Source organism: Diospyros lotus, chromosome 8 (assembly GCF_014633365.1).
Source record: "Diospyros lotus cultivar Yz01 chromosome 8, ASM1463336v1, whole genome shotgun sequence".
NCBI lineage: Eukaryota > Viridiplantae > Streptophyta > Magnoliopsida > Ericales > Ebenaceae > Diospyros > Diospyros lotus.
In genome coordinates this window covers 25,973,535-25,991,935 of record NC_068345.1, presented here as the reverse complement: position 1 = coordinate 25,991,935, position 18,401 = coordinate 25,973,535, and the positions used below count along the sequence as shown (strand labels likewise).

The 18,401-nt window shown below is 39.7% G+C and overlaps 1 protein-coding gene across 1 annotated transcript in view; it reads left to right on the top strand.

The window, feature by feature from the left end:
* The first annotated feature begins 383 nt into the window (after positions 1 to 383).
* Positions 384 to 18,401, top strand: part of LOC127807557 (putative receptor protein kinase ZmPK1) — a 43,867-nt gene continuing 25,849 nt past the window's right edge. Inside the window, exon 1 of the mRNA XM_052345507.1 lies at positions 384 to 1,319. Within this exon, the coding sequence (XP_052201467.1) occupies positions 419 to 1,319 (901 nt within the window). The 5' untranslated portion in view covers positions 384 to 418. The remainder of the gene's footprint in view (positions 1,320 to 18,401) is intronic.

Sequence of the window (18,401 nt, the reverse complement as noted above, 5' to 3'; positions counted from 1 at the left end):
TTAAAAAAATTGCCACAAAATTCCATGTTTTGCAGAGATTTTCAAAACCTTCGCAAAAAAATTGCCACGAAAAATCAATTTTTTTGTAGTGATTCAACATATATATTTGAAAAGAACTAAAATATGAGAAATTATAGAGATATTTTTAAATCATGAAGATTCTTTGTGTAAATAATCCAAATCACAAAGACTTTCAACATCACCTACTCCTTTTTCTTATGTTTGTAATGCTTTTAGGTCATTCATAAACTAATTTCTCCAAGTCTTAAAATATGATTTAGTGGGACTATTATTTCTCCAAGTCTTAAAATATAATATCTCCAAGTCTTAAAATATGTATACCATTGCTTTATATACATACATTGACCCACAACATTGATACCGAAGGGTTCAGAATTAAGCTTTAAGAGGTATCCTGATGAGGACTCCAATTTTCCTCGTTATCATCTTGGTCCTGCAATCGCTATCGCCTTCGTCTTCAACAATTTCCAGCTTAACAAAAGGCTCTTCTCTCTCGGTGGAGAAGCCGGACGATGTTCTGGTTTCACCAAATGGCGTATTCTCGGCCGGCTTCTACTCCGTCGGCGATAATGCTTTCTGTTTCGCCATATGGTTCACCCAAAGATTGCACGACGGCAGTCACACCATAGTTTGGATGGCCAACCGAGACCAACCCGTCAACGGAAGGCTCTCCAAAGTAAAACTTCTTAAAAATGGTGATCTCATCTTGACCGACGCCGGCCAACTCGACGTCTGGTCCGCCGGCACCGGCAACCGATCAATCTCCAAAGTACAGTTGCAGCTGAACAACACTGGCAACCTTGTTCTTCTCGGTTCCGAATCCAAAACTTGGAGTTCTGAGAATTCCATAACTTTATGGCAAAGCTTCGACTGGCCAACAGATACCCTTCTTCCCTACCAGCGACTAACCAGATACGCGAAGCTTTTGTCATCTCGAAGCCGTAGCAATTACTCTTCCAGTTACTACAAGCTCTTCTTCGACAACGATAATTTCCTGAAGCTTCTCTACGACGGCCCTGTATTGTCAAGCCTTTACTGGCCGGATCCATGGCTAATCGGCTGGCAAGCTAACAGGTCACCCTACGCCTACGGTAGAGAAAGAAGTGCCGTGTTCAATGCCTCCGGCCATTTCCAGTCGACGGATGGTCTGGAGTTCAGCGCCGCCGACTATGGCGTTGGGGTTCAGAGAAGATTAACCATGGATGTGGATGGCAATGCTCGGCTGTACAGTTTAGATGAGACAAAAGGAAGATGGACGGTTTCTTGGCAAGCCATGGCCCAGCCATGCAAGATCCATGGTACGTGCGTCCTAATTTATTCCTGATTTGACGCGAATAAGAATGGTAAAAGTAACATGAGTGGAACATTCATAAGAAACAGATAAGCTAAACTAAGGTAATTTTCAAATATAATTATGTTATTCTAATTAATGTATTGTTTATATTAAATAAGTGAAGTTGGTTTGTGAGTTGAAGATCTACAAAAAAAAAAAAAAAAAAAAAAGATGATTAGTGTAAGTATTAATCGAAAACAGAAATTAAAAAATACAAAAAAATAGAGAAATTCCCTAACAGTCACAATAGAGGCGTTCAAGGCACAGATTTGGATAACTGAATCACCACTTAGCCAACACTAAGAATAGAATCACCAAGTCTCAACAAAGCCTAACCCCAAATCTATTCACCTACCCAAGTGGAAGTGAATGCTCTACACGAAGTAGACTCCACGTAGGAACAATAATCACAAAGATAAAGTGAGAAGTGAGAATGGATTAAGACCACAAAGCTTACCTACTAGGGATCGGCCATATCGAATATATAGAGGGAAATCGAGAGGTGCAACACAGAAATGGCAAGAGGGCACTGCACAAACCAACTAGGAAACGCCGCACAAAGCAACAAGGAAAGTCGAACATGAGAAATATTCGGCATCGATATGAAAGAGAGGGAGAGAGAGAGAGAGCATCCCCAAAGACATAAGAATATATATGTGGACAGTTAGGGCAAACAAGAGATGGTGGGTTGGGCTTCCCATCACTTGAGTAAATGGGCTTAGGCCCATTATTTCTCCTCCTAAGTGATGGTTAATGGGCTTATGGTCTGTCTTCCATTTTGGGCTGCCAATAAGTGATGATATGGACTTGGGTTATACTTCAAGCATGGGTTGAGGCCTATGAAGATTAAACCTACCCAAAAAATCGTCACTACCTTGGCCTTATTAGGAAACACAAAACCAACAAATCTCCACCTTGATCCCTAATAAGGCTAGCACACACAAGAAACAAGAAAACATGCACATGCAACAAATGCATAAGCAATCACATACCTTTACTAATATTTAGAAGAGCAAGACAACTTGTAAATTTTGTCACAGAAAACACCTTAGTTCCCAAATCAGATGGGTTATATTTTGAAAGTACCTTCTCAAGTTTAATAGCATCTTGAGACACAATATCATGAATAAAGTGAATCTAACATCAATTTGTTTAGTGGGTTCGTGAAACATAGGATTCTTACACAAATGAATTGTTGATTGAGTATCAAAGAAAATAGTCATAGTATCAATTAAAACACAGTTCATTAACCAATCCCTTAAACCACAAAGCTTCCTTAATGGCTTCTGTAGCTACAATGTATTTTAGTTCAGTGGTAGAGTACAACTATATGCTAGAGTTGAGATTTCCAATTGTTATGCATGGAAAAAGACCAAAATCAGAAAAATAATAGAAGCGCCACATGGCGGCCCGAAAAAATGCCACGTGGCAAGACCACCATGGGTGACCTGGGAGGTCACCCGAGGGGGCCACCACCCCCGAGAGAGGGTTACTCGAGGGTGGCAGGAAGACGCGCCCCTGAGTGCCACTCGGTGCGCGCGCGCTAGGTGCTCCACCCTATTCACGCGCGCGCATGCAAGCGTGCAGCGAACCAGCAGGTTGCCTGGCGGGGGGGCGTGCACCTGGCCCTGCCCCCGAGTGGGGGCAATCAGGGGGAACAACGTGCGTGGCTACCTACGGGTGTTGCCCCAGCGTACTCGGCTGCCCCGTGAGCCTGCACAAGGCCTTATTGCATGTGGCCTCGTGCGCTTGTGTGCATGGCCTTGCGCACGTGCTCTCCTCCTTGCTCGTGTCCACATCCTAGCATGCACCCCCAAGTGAGGGTTATCCGGGGTACCACGCCCGCATTCGTGTCACCATGTTCTTGAGCAACACCTTCGAAAGAATCGGCCAAAAACTACCCCCCACGAGCCACGGTCAAAGCCTTTTCAAGATTCTTGCAGTGAAGATCGGGTCACACGACACATGGATGCCCCTCCCATCAGTATAAATAGGGGGTATCTCTCTCTCTCTCTCTCTCTCTCTCTCATTCTATACGCAAACTCTAATACTTTGACTGATTCTTTGCTTTGAAGCATTTCACTCCTATGAGTCTAACTTAAGCATCGGAGGTTCTGCGCAGGGATTCTTACCTGCTCCCCAAATTGATTTTCTTCCTAAGAGGTCATCCATTGCTCGACTCAGCCGCATGAGAGTCATCCCTCCCCTTGGTGAGGTCGTCCATCGCTTTGCTAGGCCATACGCGAGTCATCCATCGGTGGTTTCCCATCTATAAATTTATTGTTGTAACCGTGTAACAACAATTGGCACCATCTGTGCGAAATCGAACAAAAATCTAAAGACCAACTCCCTCGCTAAGTTACAAACCCGAAGCAATCGTTAGACTTTCTCCCGTGGCACCCAATCGCTGCGAAGAGAGACCCTCTCTCATGTGGAAGAACAAAATCAGCCCGCTCATGAAGGGCAGCTGCCTCTCATCCATGGAGGCCAGCCACCCCTCACCCATGAGGGCCCATTACCCCTCATCCATGGGGGGCTTAATTATAAATTCTTACAGTTATAAGTGCTGAATCGACTACAGGGAATGTCCCAGAGTGTAAATGGCTAAGGAAAATGATATGGTCTCGATAAGCGTTCTGAGATAGGATTTATGGAATTAAAAGAAATCAGAATTGTGACGGTTTTTGATACAGCTAAAATGCAATTATAATTTAGGCTAAAAAATTGAATTGTTGTAGGGGACTTTTAGAAAATAAATGAAACCCTAAGAAGGCTCCTGTTTCAGGTAAGGATCAACCCTGAAGTGATTTAAGGACGAAACAAGGGCTCGATGAGGACACTGGGGAAAAAATCAATCTTTATCAAGTAATTGTTGGTTATTAATTTCGAGAAAATTGATGTTAAATAATTATAGCGTTAGAGGGTCGAAGTGCAATTAATAAAACCCTCAAGTAAAATTAATAAGGAGTGGAGAGATTAATTATGTAATATATATTATTATGAGGAGACATGCACCTGAAGCACGAGGAAGTTACAGCACTTAAGAGACAAATTGGAGCAAGTGGCGTCGAAAGACTTCATGGGCTCTTCGTTTGAGAGCAATTAGCGCCGAAAGACTTCACAGAGATAGAGAGATTGGTTGGCCAAGGCAGCTTGAAGCTGCTGTGGGTTTTCTATAAATAGAATGGAAATGGAAGTAGAGAGCAAATGGCCGAGAGTTGCAGCATAAAGGGCCAAAAGCAATGGAAGGAGACCGAGTGGGAGAGAAAGAGTAGTTGGGAGCCGCGAGGGTGGCCGAAGTTGGCCACCATAGCAAGCGGCCATAGCCGCGAGCGAATAGTGGCAAGGAAGGACGCGGCGAAGCAGGATCGGCGGGCAGCGGAGCAGCGACGACGGTTTTGAGGTGGCGCAGATAGCCAGTGCTGGCCTCGGTGTCCAATGGCGTCGGGCGTAACCGGCCATGGCAGTGGCTAGCTAAGTAGCACGGAAACGGAAAATGATACTTTTCTTAAACGAAACAGAAACGTTGAAATGGCATTTTTTAAAAAAGGTAGGAAACAGAAATGCGGGATAAACTGTAAATTTAAAAAATATAGGGGATTTTTTGTAAATATAATTTTTAATATAAAAATTATACAAAATAATTCAAATATAATACAAATAAACATAAACAATAAACATAAGTTCAATAATACATTCAAACAAATATAAACATAAATTTCACAATGCATTCAAACAATCATCAACAATATTTTTAAAGTTCTATTATCCTCACACAACTTAGTACTTAAAAACAAATAGTAAATTTAAATAACAAAATCAAACCTAATACAATTTATAAAAGTTCATCAGTTTATCATTCCTTGTCTCTGTTAACATCTTCATCAAAAAATACAGGCTCCAACTCTGGTTCATCTAGGGAAAGATTAGCAAACTTGAGAATACCCACATATTCCATACTCCCAAATTCATCTCCACCAACATCCCACATCTTTGTCTTTTCGTCATAATATTGGGAGGTGTTCCTTGATAAAAGACGAAAATTGTTATGAATAAAGACTAAATCCTCTGCACGTTTTGGAGATAGTTTATTCCTTCTAAATGATTGAAGGAAGGAATAAGTACTCCAATTCCTTTCACAACAAGAGGAAGAAGTAGGTTAGCCAAGCACTTTAAAAGCTAACTTTTGAAGCAAAGGAGCATGTGAACCATAACATGCCCACCACTTTCTAGGTTCCCTATCATACTTGTTATGGATAGAATCTAGATCTCCAAATGGTCCACTTTCAAGAGAAAAATTAGCAAACTCATCATCAATAATAGCACGCTCATCTGGATTTGGAAAAAGTCTCCTAAAACACTTCATTCTTTGTGTGGAGACTTCTGCATTCATATGTGGAGCCATTCTACCTTCTTTTTCTTCAAGCCATTTATAAGTATAATACCTTCAAAAGACAAAATCAACAAAAATAAATTAAAAAAATAAGTAATACATAAAGTATTGAATTAGTAAGAAATGGAGATTATTTTTGAAAATTACCTCGGGTTCAATGAATGAGCTAGGCAATGTAATGGAGTGCTATGTTTTGTCCAACGAGCAAGAAGAATACAATGAATGACATGATAAAATGATGGAAATTCACTTGGTAGCTTTCCTTCATGATCATAAATAACCTTCTTTATATTGGAAATCATATAATCCCACATCTCATAAACCAAATGAAGACATGGTTGGTTTGTATCACAAACTCTAATCATGTCATAAATAGGTGTTGTGAAAGCGAGAATGTAATTAATTTTTTCCCACCAATTCTCCTTCACAACCAATTCACGAACAAATCGAGCTTTTCCTTGGTCATCATCCCGATAATATGCCCATTCATCACTCATAACCATTGCTTCAAGTGCACGTCTAAGTAGTTTAAATCTTTTAAGCATAATAACAATAGAAGCAAATCAAGTGTCAACAACTGCAAGTAACTTCAAAGAAATAAATCGATTGAACATGGCCAATCTCATTGAGTGATTCATTATAAAATTTTTGATGACCAAAACATCTCCATGAACTTCAATGATCTAATGACAGTCATCATATGTCTCTTGATTACTTTGTAAATTCCTAGCTGCACATATATTCTTCAAAGCAAGATTAAGTGTATGGACAACATAAGGAATCCAATAAATATGCGAAAACATACCTTCAATAATTTCTCCAGCTCCCTTACAATTAGTAGAATTATCAGTAATGATTTGTACAATTTTTCTATCACCAACTTCATCTATTACCTCTTTCATCAAATTAGCAATGAATTGTTTATACTTTACTTCACCTGAACAATTCACAAATTTGATAAACACTGGACCACTTTCAGAAACAACCATAAAATTAATCAAGGGCCTTCTTTGTGGGTCACTCCAACCACCAGTAACAATGCTAACAGCTTTTCCCAACCAATTGCTTTTAATAGGTTCCAACAAATTTTCAACATTTGCCTTTTTTTATTGAAGTAATGTGGTCCTCAACTTATTATAACCAGCAGGCACATAACTACCCAATAGATGATTAGCAGCAAATGAATAAGAACTTAAATAATATGGGTTTCTAGCAAGATTAAAAGGCAAACCCCCAGTATAGAACATTCTAGCAATCTCAGCATCTAATTGTGCTCTAACTTGCATGTCAAAAGCTCTAGCAATAGGTGAATTAATAGCTTTTCTCTTCTTTAACAGTTCTGAAACTATTGGTTCATGTAAAGATAAAGAAGATCCCAAAGAAACACTACTTGTCGATAATGGCACTTGCTTAGGTTGTAAATTTGACAATCTTTCTACATTTTCTCCTTCAATTTTTTTCATCTCAGCTATAATTTCAAGACCTACCTTTTTACAGCAAGCAATCCCTTTCCCACTGATATTTAATAGATGAGCCCTAACTCTTATGTATGTCCCATTTTTTTGCAATCCGAAAAAGTTACAAGTCCATTTCCAACTACCCCCTCCTTCTCCTATTTTCTCAATTCTAGTCACATATTTCCATAACGGACTATTTTCCTCATCCTTATTTTTTGATGCAACACAACTGTTAGATCCTAAACTTGAAGTTGAATGAGCTTGAGCCATATAACCTATAAATTAAATTAATAAATCAATAAATAAATGAAAGAACAAACCTACGAATTAAATTAATAAATCTGTAAGTAAATGAAAGAATAGTGAATTATCAATAACTAGTGTTCATAATTTATAATTTTCAAGCACTAGTTTTGATATTGGTAGACTAAATAAAAGAAAATTTTAAAGATTATTTAAAAATTTTGAAAGCAATTGACTAAAATACTAAAAGAGGATTGAATGAGGATTTAGTTAATAACACTTAAATTTTAAAGATTATTTAAAGCCTCCACCAAGGCCAGCCTCACATTAAAGATTAGTTAAAAGAGGATTGCCAAATACCATTTCTGTCATTACAAGTCTTTTTTCTTCTGGAAAAACATAATTTTTATTCTGATTACCACTTGAAATGCGTTGAATTCAAGCCTCCAGAAAAGCTCCCGTTTGAGCTTTACCATTCATGAGGCTAAGATCAACATCTATAGCAAATTAAAAACAACTAGCAAAACCGTAAAAAGAATTCAATACCAGTCCCTGAATTCTATTTCCCATTAGTTCATATAATAATAGAAGCTAATCCTCTAATACATATAAATGCCAAACACATCGATACATCCATCCAAGTTCTTAATTCCATAACATAATTCAGCCATCAAAATCCAAATCCAAACACACGCAGAACACATACAAATTCAAATAATAATGAACACACACAAAACACATACAAATCCAAATCCAAACACACACAGGGCACATACGAATTCAAATAATAATGAACACACACAGAACACATACAAATCTAAATCTAAACACAAACAGAAATGAATATATATATATATAGAGAGAGAGAGAGACCGGCAGTGACCCGAGAAGGAGCGAGCGATGGCGAGACTTCAGGGTCGACACCAAAAGAAGGAGCGATGGTAATTGAATGAACGACGGACGACAACAAGGCCAACACTAGGAGCAACAATTTAACCACTGTGCATGAGTGACAATGGAGGAGAAAACCAAAAAAATGAAGAAGAAGAAGAAGAAGAAGAAGAAGAAGAAGAAGAAGAAGAAGAAGAAGAAGAAGAAGAGAAGGAAAATGGGCATTAAATGGGCATTGGGCAGTGTTCCTTTGGGGATGTGTGCAACGTGGGCGGGCGCTGAGCAACTGGTTTTTTGCCTCCAGAATGTAAGGTTGTTGGTCGTTGGAATTGGAAACGCGTTTCTATATGAAACGCGTTTCCAACATGTTTAAATAAATTGCGAAATGTCCCCCATACGTTTCGTAATTTTCAGAAACGGCTAAAATTCATTTCTGGACATTTTGCCCGTCTCCGAAATAGGAAACAGTTCAAAAACATTAAAACAACACTTCCAACGCGTTTTTGTGCTACCTAGGTGGTTAGTGCACTTAGAAGAGGCTTGGCGCGGCCATGGCAGCGCGCTACAAGCCCAGTAGCGGAGCTGGATAGCGTGCAGAGGAGACTGTGATGGCCATGGGGTGGCTGCGGTAGCTGGGTGAGGCCTTGTTCGCACACACAGGAGATGCTGTAGGAGGAAGAAGAAAGGTTGAAGAGAAGAGAAAAAAAGAGAAAAAGAAAAATATAAAAAAAGGAAAAAATAGAAGAAAAATTATGAAAAAATAGATAAAATTATAGAAAAATCCTTGAAAGATCTAGGAATTTATTTAGGGCTAGAGGAGCTTGCTCGGAGCCAGGAAAATTGATCGAGCATGCGTTTCGAGGTCAGAGCACACATACCAAGGAAGCATGAGAGGCAAAGTTAAGGTGAGTAAAATTTTTTAGAAAATTCTAGAAATTCAGGAATGTTATTTTATGGATTGTTATAGTGAAATATTTGAGAAATATTTACTTTTGATTTATTGAGGAAAAATATGAAGAAATAGAGAGAGAAAAAAAAGAAAATGCAAGAAATTATGGAAAAATAGGTTTTAATGCTTATTTAAATAAATATGATTATTAGGGTGCTTTGAGGCTTAAGATGAAGTGACTTGTGCGAATTTTATGATTGGCACACAAATTGAGACGATGCACGTATTTTGAGGAAAGTAAGTTGTTCGACGTCGAAAAACTTGATTTTAAGTAAATAATTTTATCATGTTATCATGTTTTGAGGTGAACATGTCATGTAAATTGTATTTACATGTATTGATGACAAAGTATGCATATGAGCATGATGAGATTTACGGTCATACATTGCATGGGTTTGAGATTAGGTACTGGCACCGTTGCTTTGCCAAGGGTGCACCCATACACCTCGATTTGGCAGGGAGACTGTAAAAATGGTAGGTAATCTTAAGGTGCAGTCAACCCAAACATGAGAGTTATGATATTATGTGCATTGCATTCATACACGTGCATTAAATGTTTTGTTCCCTTACTTAGATGATTCATCATCTAACTTGGGTTTTGCCCCTGGAATATTCAAATGTTCCAGATGGAGATTGTAGTAGATACGAGAATGAATGAGGCATGAAATGGTACTTAGCAAAGTGCATGATGAATTGAATGCATGTTATGTAGCTCATGTATTTAAGTTTTGCTATTTTGAATTCTGAATGTTTTGAGGAATGATGATGTACAATCTTATTTTATGATAAATGAGGATGTAAGAATTGATTTATTATTAATGTTAAGATGTTAGGTTCGATTCTAGCTTCCGCATTTAATGTTTATGATGATTCTCTTTAGAAATAGGTGTATGAAAATTTTGGAATGGATAAAAGCAATTATATGGTTTAGTCATAGTTTTAAATAGAAAAAATTTATTATCCCAGAATTGTCTTAAGTTATAACACGCCTAAGAAAGTGGGGTGTTACACCCAGCCCATGAAGGACAACCGACCCTCACCCATTAGTCCCCCCTTGAGGGTCATCCATCCCTCACTCATCAACAACCACCCTTTCCAGGGACTTATCACCCATTGGGGGTCCAACTTCAGGTGCCACCCCTTAATAGCTCATATGTCATTTTAGGACCCTACTCGGGTATACAGATCCCATTTGTGGTTCCTTGGGCTGAGTACGAGGCCCTACGACAACAACATGCCAAATGGGTGCAGGCTCTTCGGGAAATGGCTGAAATTTTGGAAGGCTTGGTTCCTCATGGGTCAATCCCAACTACTTTGAGAAAATTCATACTCAAAACAGCTCCGTCCCATAGGGTTCCGCCAAGAAGCACCAGAAAATGGCACCTATCGGGAAGCGACCCTCGAAACTAATGCTAAATCTGTCTCTCCTCGAGGTAATCATCCAACGTCTCCTTTAAGAGGGGCTCATAGCCAAGCTTCTCCCAATCGTGGAAATTAAGGAGGGACTGATAGTCGAAGGGAAGAAGGACAAAGCCCTCAAAGGGGATGATATTCCTAAATGGTGGCCAGCACTCCTATGGAAGGAAGACAAAATTCCCGTAAGCCTGTAACCAAACAAAATGACGAGCCTGATGACAACCCTATAACATTTAGAATGCGGGAAACAACTGACATGAAGAAAATGATTGAGCGAATGTTGCAACATAATAAGCTATTACTAGCTCTAGAGGAACAGTCTCGGGGAAAATTGCCATTTGTGGCAGGGGTAATGGAAAAACCCTTGCCGAGAAAGTTTAAGATGCCTTAGATAACCCCTTATTATGGCAAGGACGACCCTTATGATCATGTGCAAAATTATGAGTCTTTGATGTTGCTTCATGGATGGGACAATGGGATAATGTGTAAGGCCTTTCCATTAACCTTAATTGGGCATGCTCGGGCCTAGTTTAACAATTTGCCTGAAGCATCCATTTCTTCATTTGGACAGTTAAAAATGGAGTTTATTAAAGCATTTATTATCAACAGTCAGAGGAAGAAAGATGAAACATATCTTCTTAGCATTCAACAAGGGAGTAAAGAAGCCCTACGCCACTACGTGGACAGATTTCAGAATGCCACACTTGAGATTTGCAATCTACTGATTGAAATGGCAGTATCCGCTATGTTCCAAGGAACACGACCAACTTCCTTGCAGGAATCATTGTCTCTAGACCCTCTGAAATCTCTAGCAGACTTGTTTGTTAGAGCAAATAAATAAATACTTCATATAGAGGTAATGAGAACTCTGGGAGGAAATGAAGATGGGAAGAGAAAAAGAAAGGAGCGAGACAATGACGAGGGCTCCAGTAAGCGAAAAGAACAAACTAGGAGATCGGATATAGCCGGACCACAATTCCATCATTACACTAGACTCAATCAGCCCTGGACAGCTATATTAGCAACCATAAAAGGGTCAAATCTTCTCCAACTTCTGAAGAGGGCAGACCGACCCAAGGGGAAAAATCAAGAAGAATACTACAGATATCACTAAACTTGAGGCCACTCTACTGATCAGTTTAGGGAGTTGAAAAATCAAATTGAAGCACTTATTCATAAAGGGCACTTGCAAAGGTATGTAAGGAGTGAAGGGATAAATGATCGAGAGTGTCAGAGGAGGGAAGAAAGGCCTAAGGGTCAAGACAGACAAAATTTGAGGCAAAACGAAGGAGTAAGGGATGACAGAATAGTAGCCCCCCTGATAATGAGCCATCACATCAAGCCATTCATGTTATCTCCAGTGGTGAGACTTTAGCTAGGGATACTTCTTCTTCTCGAAAAGCCTATGTCCGTCAAGCCAACCAGGTCAATTCAGTGATGGAGGTGATAGAAGATGAGGAGCCAATCACATTCACTCCCGCTAATAGGGGTGATATAATACTCCCACATGACGATGCAATGGTAATTTCTATCGTTGTTGCCAAACACCCCATTAGTAGAATCTTGGTGGATAACGGCAACTCTGTTAACTTGATCTACTGGAACTGTTTTGAGCAAATGCATATATCACATGATCGATTAAGAAAAGTGTCTTTCCCCTTGTATAGCTTCATCGGGGAGGTTGTCCCAGTGGCAGGGTCTATTCAGTTACCAATCACGTTGGGCATAGACCCCCAAAGTGTGACTCGACAGCCAAACTTTATGGTGGTCAAAGCCCCTTCAGCAGCATACAACATGATTTTGGGCCGACCGCTCCTCAATGATATAAGGGCTATAGTGTCCTCTTGCTACTTATTGATGAAGTTCCCCACGCTCTCAGGAGTGGGGCAAGTTCGTGGAGATCAAAGGAAAGCAAGGACCTATTATGTGTCATCTACAAAGGGAAAAAGGACGTAAGAGACTTTATCTATTACTGAGAAGGCCATACATAAATCCTTGGCGAAAGAGATCACCCACAAACCCCAACCTGTTGAAGAGTTAGAAGCAGTATACTTAAGTGATACTGATCCCGAGAAATTGGCGTATGTTGGCACACAGCTTCCAAAACTAGTAAAATAGGAGATCGTGAATTGTCATAGAGAAAATTTGGATGTCTTTGCTTGGACACCAAAGGATATGCCTGGGATCAGTCCGGATGTGATATGTCACCATCTAAATGTAGTCCTCAGTTCAAGCTTGTTTGGCAGAAGAAACGAAATATTGCCCCTAATAGATTGCCAGCGTTAGAAGAGGAAATCGATAAATTACTAAAGGCAGTTTCATTTGAGAAGTGCAGTACCCAGAATGGCTGGCAAATGTCATCATGGTAAAAAAAACCCAATGGAAAATGGCACGTATGTGTAGACTTCACCAATCTTAACAAGGTGTGTCCCAAAGATTCCTACCCGTTATCTCGGATTGATCGTCTTGTGGATGAAACATTTGGATACCAACTATTGAGCTTTTTGGACGCCTTCTCAGGGTATCATCAAATAATGATGTATCCTCCAGATTAGGAGAAAACGTAGTTCATTACAGAGAATGGGACATATTGTTACCAGGTCATGCCTTTTGGGCTAAAAAATGCTGGGGCCACCTATCAACGCATGGTGAATAAAGTCTTTAAGGAGTTATTGGGTGACACAATGGATGTATATGCTGATGACATGATTGTGAAAAGTCAGGAGAAGGAATCACACGTAAAAAAGCTGGCACAAGTGCTCGAAGTTTTTAAGCAATACAAAATGCGACTAAACCTAGCAAAATGTGCATTTGGAGTAAAATCCGGGAAATTCTTGGGGTGTATGATCTCACAAAGGGGCATTGATGTGAGCCTCAAAAAAATTCAAGCAATGCTAGATATGGAACCCCCGGCATCAGTTAAAGATGTGCAACGACTGACAGGATGATAGCACTAGGACGTTTCCTTTCCAAGTTAGTCGAGAGAGAACTCTCGTTCCTTCAGACGCTGAGGGATGGGAAAAAGTTTGAGTGGACAGAACAATGCCAGAAGTCATTTGAGACATTAAAGGAGTACTTGAAAGAAGTTCCTTATTGATCCATCCTGAAACTGGGGAGACATTATATTTGTACATGGGCGTAAGCGACAGAGTAGTAAGTGCAGTGTTGATTAAAAGAGAAGGACAAGTGGACCGGTCTATATACTATGTCAATAAGGTTTTACAAGGTCCAAAGACATGTTATCCCTTCACTGAAAAGGTGGCACTGCCTTGCTAAATGCCACCAGAAAGTTGAGGTCATACTTCCAAGCTCATTTTATCATCGTACTGACAGACCAACCATTGTGGAGCATTTTACAGAAGCCCGACTGTTCTAGTCGCCTCACCAAATGGTCCATTGAGTTAACGAATATGACATACAATTTCATCCTAGGCAAACCATAAAAGGACAAGCATTGGAAGATTTTATTATTGAATGCACCCCCCTCTAAGGAAACCGAAGAAGAGAACGGAACAGAATGGTTATTGTTTGTTGATGAGGCCGCCATTTCCTAAGGGAGTGAGGCTGGAATAGTTCTTATCCCGCCAGAAGGAGAACCCCTTGAATACTCTTTGAGATTCGCCTTTCCTAGCTCGAATAATGTGGTCGAATATGAGGCATTAATTGCCGGTCTGAGGTTAGCTCAAAAACTTGAAGTGGCGCAATTGATAACTCACAATGATTCTCAGTTGATCGTTCAGCAATACCACGAGCAATACGAAACTAAAGAGCATGTCATGGGATAGTATTTGCAAAAAGTCAGGACCCTTGTATAATTGTTCAAAAGTTTTCAGTTAGTGCAAATCAACAAATCCCTTAACAACCATGCAGATGCCTTATCCAAATTGGCGTCCACTAAAGAAACCATAGGAAGAACAGTGTACGTGGAAGTCCTTCAACAACCAAGTATAAAAGAACTTTAAGTAGCATGCGTTGAGAGTAACAATGACTAGAGAACCCCTTTTTACAAATACTTGACTATGGGAGAGTTGCTGGTAAATCCAGGGGAGGTCAGGAAAATTAAAATTAGAGAGGCTCGGTTTCCAATGATTGATGGAATACTTTACAAGCGAGCTTTCACTATTCCGCTCCTCAAATGCTTGGGTCCTCAAGAGGCCGAGTATGCCTTGATTGAAGTTCATAGTGGAATATGCAGTGAACATCTAGGGGGAAGGGCCTTTGCAGCAAAAATCCTGAGGGCTGGTTTTTTTTTTTTACCCACATTACAACAAGACGCTCAAACGAAAGTTAGGAAATATGATAAATGTTAGAGGCATGCTCTAATTCACTCTGCTCCAATATCACAGTTACAACCCACATTCCAACCTATCCCATTTGTTCAATGAGGCTTGGATATTCTATGTAATACCCTGTATCTTCGTGAAGTTACCATGTAATTTAGATTAATTTAAAATATTGAAAAACAACTTGATAGTAAAAATAAATCGTCGAATCAACTGGAGGGAGTACCCCAGGACTTAGATGCCTAAAGAAAATGGTACAGCAGTATTGAGTATTCTGAGATAAGATTTATGGCATAGAAAGAAATCAGATTTGAAACGATTTTCGGTACAGTTAGGATTCAGGCTGAGGAATCGAATGATGGTAAGGGATTCCCGAGAAGTCAACGGGACCCCGAGTAGGGCTATATTAAATATAAGAAACAACCCTTAAGGGTTTCGAGAAAAAACATAAGGATTTTTGGTCAACATATGATCCTACGTATAATCGGGCCTAAGTGTAATTTATTAATTTTGGCCGAGGGAGGTCGAAACGATGTTTTTTCTAGATTTTCGAGGGTGAAATGAAAATTTTGGAATGTATGAGGCTTAGTGGAATAGTTGGATAATTTAGGGGCATGAGGATAAGGGCCAAAATGCAAAAGAAAGTTTCAAGGGGGCCGATATGTAATTTTCAAAAATCTGCTCAAACATGGCAGATCTGGCCATGATTTTTGGCCGAAAAATCCAGAGAAATGGCAACCAAGATTGGTCAGGGCATGGCCAAGGATGGTCCAGGAGGCGTGTGGGAAAAGCTATGGCTGGAGATTTGTCACGTGGGGGTCGGTTTTGGCTTATAAATAGAGAGAGTTCTTGGCCAATTTTAGAGCAACAAATTGCTCGAGTTTGAGGCCGAATCGAAGGAAGCCAATAAGCGGCTTTTGATCCTTGGAGGTAGTAGATCTATTTTGGAAATTTGGTGAGCAAAGGAGTTAGTTTGAGTGGGTTTCGAGCTTGGCCGGAGTAAGGAAGCGGTGGTGTTGACCGAGGCTTTGGCCAACCATTTGAAGGCCTTCTAGTGCTCATTTCGGGTAGCAAGAGGTGACATCAGGATCGAATCAAAGAAGGCTTCTAGGAGGTGTGATCGGGGTTCGATTCCGGTCACCAGCCGGCGACCAGCTCGCAGGAGAAGAAAGAGCGCGTGCAATACATGCGCGGCTTCACACGCGCACACCACTCGCCCGCGTGTGAGGGCTCAGGTATTTTTGGAATTTTTTTATTATTTCCAGAAAAATAAGTTAGAAATTATGATGAAGGAAAATTTTGAAAATGTTGGAGGAAATGGGTATTTTGTAATTTTTAAAGAAAATAAGGCTTAAGAAAAATAGGAGGAATTATGGAAAAAATTCCAGAAAATTCTAAAAGGCTGAGAATATTGATTTATGAATTCTTGTTAAGAAACATTTGGAAAAAAACCTTGAGTAGGTATTTATTTGAAATTTTCGAGGAGAAATATAGAGAAAATAGGAAGAAAATTATGGAAAATAAATATTGATATGCTTTTGAATGAAACTGATGTCTAGGGACTGATGAGACTTGAGGTTGAGCATTAGCTAAATTTCTTAAGAATTTGTGCAAAAATCGAGGTTGTGTGCGCAAATTGAGGCAGTATGCACTTTTTGAGGAAATTTGAGTTACGTCTAAAGGTGAGTGGTTGTAACGCCCCACTTTTCCAAATACACAATGATGTAAAATATAATCCAACATCACCTACGGGCATTATGGAAACCCTTACCAAGGGAAGCATTGGATCGAACCTGCAAGCTTAATCAAAGCTTAATAAAGCGGGTTTCCACTAGATTTCATTTCCAAGTACAAGAAATTCATACGAACTTCACTACTCTAATAAACACACACTTCTTACAATCTTGAGTATCCTGGCTGCTATTTACAATACATTATTCGGGTTACATAATAAATCAAAAAGAACCATAACAAATCGAAAAGAACCCAAAGTTGGCAAAGCTCCACCTCATTTCCCACGCTTTCACCTAGAACCTGAAACGCTTGATACTTCTGATAAAGCTGGGACGTTGAACGTCCCAGGGGTATAAAACACCCGATTTAGACAATTACATCTAAGTGAGTGACTCAGAAAAGGAAAGTACATGCGTGCAAATGCAATAATGCCATTATGAAATCCACCCCTGTGGTAGCAATGCCAAGGTGTTGCAATCACCCCCGTGGTCATCATAGTGTTCCCTAGCTCACTGTAAGAGCACGAGTTCTTCCATGATGGCCCAACAACTAGCCACAGTCACCAACACAAACATGATATATGACAAAGCAGAAGAAATATGCATAGCCAAGGAAAAATATGACATGTAAGCCACGAAGGCATGATATGCAAGCCAACATCCACACAAAAGTGAAGTAAAAAATGCTCAAAGTGTCACAAAACATGCAGGAATCACTTACCTTGATCGTTTCCCTTCGATAGCTCTATTTACAGCCCGATTTCGAGCATTAGGGGTTATTCTGCAGAAATCACGCATTTTGGTGAACCAAACCTTAAATATTTTTACATGGGTATTGTAGATAATTAGATTAGGAGAATAACAGTGAAAATTTTAGACCAAACAGAGGCTGGACACGCCCTCACGCGCCCCCAGAAGGTTGGCCACGTGCCTCCTCCTTTCTTGTTACGGATTCTGCACCTAGAAATTAAAGCGGCTATATCTTGCTCATTTTTTATCCGATTTGCTATCCATTTGAACCTACGAACTCCTCTTTTCATGCTCTACGACCCTAAGAAAAGAAAATTAGCTTACCTTTTTAGTTTCCTTTTTGTTTTAATAGTTTTCCGATCAGGTCTCCCTATCCTTTCTTCTTTGCTTTTTCTTTGATTTTCCTTGCACTTGCTTGTTTCCTTTTTCCTTAGTTTCACGTGGCCTTAACTCCTTTCATTTATATAGCCTTTAAATTCCAAAATCCTCAAGATTTCACTTGGCCTCCAAGTTACTCATTTTCCACCCTAGTAATCATCACAACTTTGAGAATTTTTCAATCCTCTCAAGCAAGCCTCCACTTCTTCCAATCCTAGGCCTCTAAATATACCTTTAAGATAAGCTCCATCATCTTCTTCCTTTGCAAGCTAATTCCTAGACAATCCTAATCTTCCAACTTTAGACTTTTAGGATAAAAATTCATCATTACAAACTTTGAAATTTCCTTCTTTGATTCTATCTTCCAAAGGAAGTCTTCCATTCTTCCAATTCAAGAATTCCAAATTCCCCTCATGTGGCCTTCAAGATAAATCTCTTTATCTACTTCTTTTGGTAAGCCAATAAAAACCTTCCAAGTTTTATTACTTTTGACTTTTAGGGTGAATCCAATTATTACCATCATAAGGCTTTAGGACTTTAGGGAAAATTCTCCA